The sequence below is a fragment of the Coffea eugenioides genome, unplaced genomic scaffold (assembly GCF_003713205.1).
Source record: "Coffea eugenioides isolate CCC68of unplaced genomic scaffold, Ceug_1.0 ScVebR1_2635;HRSCAF=3700, whole genome shotgun sequence".
NCBI lineage: Eukaryota > Viridiplantae > Streptophyta > Magnoliopsida > Gentianales > Rubiaceae > Coffea > Coffea eugenioides.
The window spans coordinates 47971-52973 of NW_020863140.1; the positions used below are offsets into that span (position 1 = coordinate 47971).

The window sequence follows — 5003 nt, forward strand, 5'->3', positions numbered from 1 at the left end:
TGATCAAACAATGTAGAAACTTGAGTATAATCTTCTGAATTTTGATGTTGGAAAAACAACGCATACTAATTCTCCTAGTCAGTTTTTTTTTTTTTTTTTTTTTTTTTAAGTTTTTTTTTTTTTTTTTTTAAATTGTAGTCTTTTATTGATGAGAATAATTGTTACACACAGAGAAACATCATTTTGAAGTACATGATCGAACTATAAAGACAGCAAATGAACCAGAGATGTTTGGTGCTTTGTTGAAAAGCAAAGTAGCTCCAATTCTCCTTAATCCTCAGCCCTTCATACGCTTAATTTTCCGAATTGAAGGCATCCCTAATCTGTCGAGGCGAATTGCTCCACGAGCCATAGTTGGGAACATATGGAAGGAGTCGTATAACTTGAGTTGATGCTCTGGATGAGAGACGCCCACATTGGACAATGCATCAGCGACTGTGTTAGCTTCCCTATAACAATGTGAAAAACGATCAGGATCTTCCACGAACTGCCAAATCTGCCTAATCTCTCGTCGAATCTTCCAAGGGCAGTGTATACGTTTCTGAAGAATTCCAATTAATACCAAAGAATCCGATTGAATATAGAGATTTTCAAAACCCCTATGTATGGATGTTTGAATGCCAATAAGAAGAGCCCGGGCCTCTGCACTTAGACATGTAGTTTCTCCAAGATATGCCGAAAAACCAATCAAAGGAATACCATGTGAATCCCGAAGAACCCCACCTCCTCCACCCAAACCTGGATTACCCTTAGAACAGCCATCTGTATTTAGTGTAAAACGACCAGTTTCCTTTGGTTCCCAATAAACAAGTTTGTACGTGAGATAAATGTGAGATGAATATGGCCAGTCGTACAAATGATAGAATGAATGAGCCTTGAAAACCTGTTTGAAATAAATTTCCACAATGGTCTGAATTTCCAAGGAAATGGCAAGACAAATGGCGCGCGATCTCATGTGGACATCCTCAAATAATGCTTTATTTCTTGCTTTCCAAATTTGCCAACATACTATATTCGGAAGAATTCGTCCAATGAATCGCTGTATCTCTGAATCATATGAGTGCAACCACCAACCCACTATACGGGAGCGTAAAGAAGAACCAGGAAAAGTCAATCCACATGAAGCTCCAAAATAATTCCAAACTGTTGAAGCTATATGGCCTTTGGAAAATAAATGTTCAATTGACTCCTCAGAAGCGGAATCGCAGCAGAAACACTTTGATGGTAAATGTAAACCAAGTTTACATAACCTATCCGGTAAAGGTAGCCTCTCCAGCAACAATCTTAACATGAAGAATGAAATTTTGAGTGGGATCTGAGGATGCCAAATGCTATCAAAAACCATAGACTTGTTTCGTGCTTGCCTAATATCCTGAAATGCCGAAGCTAGAGAGAAGTTTCCAGATGTTGTGGACATCCAAATGACTTCAGCTTCACCCCAGTCTTCCGGGACTGGATGCTCTAAAATAGAGGGAACCAAATCTGTAGGCAATGTTTGATATAATCTAATCACATCCCAGTGTCCATTGATGATAAAATCACCAAACGACAAATTAGAGACCACCGTCATACGGAGAAACAAGGCACCCCCTCCCAACCAATTGTCGTACCAAAAATGACAAGCTCCGTTTTTGATATCCCATAGCATAGATAGTTCCACTTGTCGACTTACATTGACCATCCTTCTCCAGATTGCGGAATCCATTGATCTGATTTCTACCTGACAAGGATGTAGTAGTCTACAATACTTAGCTTTCATGAACGAAGCCCACAACGAGCATCCCTTTCTGAAGTTCCACCAAAGCTTGAATGAGAATGCTGTGTAGATGTCCTGTAACCTGCGAAAACCAACTCCTCCCTCATCTACCGGATAGCACATTTGAGACCACCGTATCCAGTGAAATTTAGACTCTTCAGAGGATGACCCCCATAGGAAGGTCGAGAAGGCTTTTTCTATAGTTCTAAATACCTTACCTGGGATAACCGCTGCTGACAACAGATGTACTGGCATCATTGCTAACACATGTTTGATTAGAACTATTTTGCCTCCAAGAGAAAGCATCCTTGATTTCCATGACCTTATTCTCCCTAGGATAGATTGGCAAACTTCCCCAAAATATGATGATTTACATCTGCCAAAGTAGAGGGGGAATCCCAAATAACGTATCGGAAATGGGTGATAATTGAATTTGGTTATACGTTCAATCACCCTTCTTCGTGCCAGTGATATCGAAGGATGTACTAAGTAACAACTTTTCAGCACATTTATCAATTGTCCAGAACACCTTTGATACGCATCTAGCACCCGCATGATAAGCTTTAGAGAATAAGAGGATCCATTTGAAAAAATTAGAATATCATCCGCAAAAGCCAAATGAGTTATAGTAGGACATGCAAAGGGGACTTTGAAACCCACAAACCCCGGTTGCATAGCAAGATTATTCAATCCTCTAGATAACACCTCAGCTCCTATGATGAATAAGGCAGGCGATAATGGATCACCCTGACGTAGGCCTCGTGTAGATTTGAAGAAACCATGTGATGCCCCATTTATAATGATGGAAAACCAAACATTGGAGATCAATCGCCAAACCAAATCAATGAATCTTTCTCCAAAGCCAAATCTCCTGAGAACACCAATGATATGATCCCATGCCACTCGGTCATATGCCTTAGACATGTCCAACTTCATTACCACATTACCACCTCTAGTCTTTTTCCCAATACCCGACACTACCTCCTGTGCTAGCAAAAAATTTTCTGTTATATTACGGCCCTTTACAAAGCCTGTCTGCTGGGGCGAAATAATTTTGGGCAAAAGAGAAGCCACTCTATCAGCTAAGATCCTGGATAACAACTTGTTGAAGAAGTTACACAGACTGATTGGCCTGTAATGAGAAAATTCCTGAGGATTTGGGTTTTTTGGAATTAATACAATTGAGGTAGATGTGATAAATCGAGGCAACTCTGCCCCACAGAAAAAGCTGAGAATTGCCTTGTAGACATCTTGGGCAATAATTTCCCAGGCGAATGTAAAAAATTTGCCTGTGAAGCCATCGGGGCCAGCAGCACTATCCCCATCCATTGACTTTAGAACTCGATGAATCTCTTCAATCGAAGGCACTTCTTCCAATTTTCTATTTTCCTCTTCCGATATCATGTGCGGGATCATATGTCGCATACCAGAAGATGACTCAAGATAGCCAGTGAAGAGATCAGAGAAATATGATATGGCCTCAGTTGCTATATCAGCATTGGTGTCCACCCAAACTCCGTTTGACTTTTTTATACGGTGTATCATTCCTTTAATCCGTCTCTGTCTTACGACCGCATGGAAATACTTTGAATTGCGATCTCCCTGTTTAAGCCATTTTGCCCTGGCTTTTTGGCTCCAAAATTGCTCTTCTATTGACAATGCATTCCGCAACTCTGCCTGAGCCTTACTGAGCTCAACCTGAAATTCCTCCGATGCATATTGATCCATCGATTCTTCTGCTTGTTTGACCACCTCTTCCGCCGAACGTACAGCATCAAATATATTCCCAAAATGTTGCTTGTTCCATGTATGAATAGCCCTCCTCGTTGCCAATAATTTAGAGCACAAAACACGTAGCGGAGATCCACTCACATCTTGATTCCAAGCCTGTCGAATCACATCCAATAGTTCTGGTTTGGTCGTCCAGACATTCAAAAATCTGAAAGGTCGTGGACTATTGTCTGATCGATCAGAAAAAGTAATTTTCAATGGTGCATGATCCGAGGGATGTCTTGGGAGATGGAGTACAGAAATCACGTCTGAGAAATCCAAACAAGACCCATTAATTAAGAATCTATCCAATCTCTTTGAAACCCGAGCTCTACCTCTCCGATTATTAGACCATGTGAAATTAGCTCCTGAAAAGCCGACATCCAAAACCCCTGCCTCTTCCATAAAAGACATGAAATCCGCTCCTTCCGCTATAGCAAACGGACGTCCACCTCGTTTTTCGTGAGGGGCTAAAATAACATTAAAGTCCCCCCCAATACACCAAGGTAGTGAAACAGGCTTATCATTTAATAATGAACACCATAAGCCATAACGCTCCTCTAATGAACATTTAGCATGGACAAAAGACATGATGATTGGAGAAGAAAACAATTGACTTTGAACCTGTATGGAAATATGCTGATCCGAACTACCAATAATGGAACACACAAAAGGGCTACTATAGAATATCCAAATATCACCCGATAAGTTAACAAATGAATAATCAAATAATAATCGTAGACGAATGGACTCAATTTTGGACACGTCTGACTTTGGTTCACAAATGACAACAAACTTCAAATGGTGAGCACGAACTAAATTTATCAATCTTCTTAGATTAGGGGCTTTAGCAACCCCTCTGATATTCCAAAATAAACCACTAATCATGAGAAAAAACCTGGAAAGAGTTTTGAGATGATGTTGCTGAACGTAGCTGTCTGTCGGATGGGAAGCCAGCTCGCACACCCTTAACACGATCTTGTCGGCAATCCATTTGAACACCTACAGATTGGTCAATGTTTAGCGTGTGTATTGATGGCTCAGCCGACTTCTCACGTGGTATAACCAATCTCGGAGATAGATTTCCTACGTTAGTTGGCAAAGCTACTTCATCAGCCGCATTGGATTTGGAATCTTCATCATCAGCTCCACGCAATTCGACATAAAGATTATCTATCTCAGTGGTGTCGGACCTTTCATGATAAACTAATCCCAAGTTATGCTCCTCAATAAGCTGGGGCCCCGATGAATTATTCCCATTGGAATTGTCGGGCTGTTGGTTAATTGTGCTTGTGGTGCTGATCATTTGATGCTGAACCATTCCCACGTTATGTTTCCTGAGAATTTGTGGCCCCTCACAATCATTTCCATAGCAAACTGTCAATTGGTCTTCCATGACCGAATGCTCCTTATGGACATGCATGGCGACATCAGCAACCGACTGTGGATGTGCATCAGTATTTGAAGCTGATGTTTT

General features: G+C 40.9%; 1 protein-coding gene across 1 annotated transcript; it reads right to left on the minus strand.

Annotated features, from left to right (window-relative positions):
• Window positions 1-277: 277 nt before the first annotated feature.
• LOC113757037 lies at window positions 278-3931 on the minus strand. Its single transcript, XM_027300451.1, has one exon. The coding sequence runs from the start codon at window positions 3929-3931 to the stop codon at window positions 278-280; it is 3654 nt and encodes a 1217-aa protein (XP_027156252.1).
• Between the last annotated feature and the right edge of the window lie 1072 nt (window positions 3932-5003).

Bases quoted from the DNA above. Each gene is read 5' to 3' on its own strand.
- LOC113757037 (XM_027300451.1), bottom strand. From the start codon at position 3,931: ATGGAAGAGGCAGGGGTTTTGGATGTCGGCTTTTCAGGAGCTAATTTC.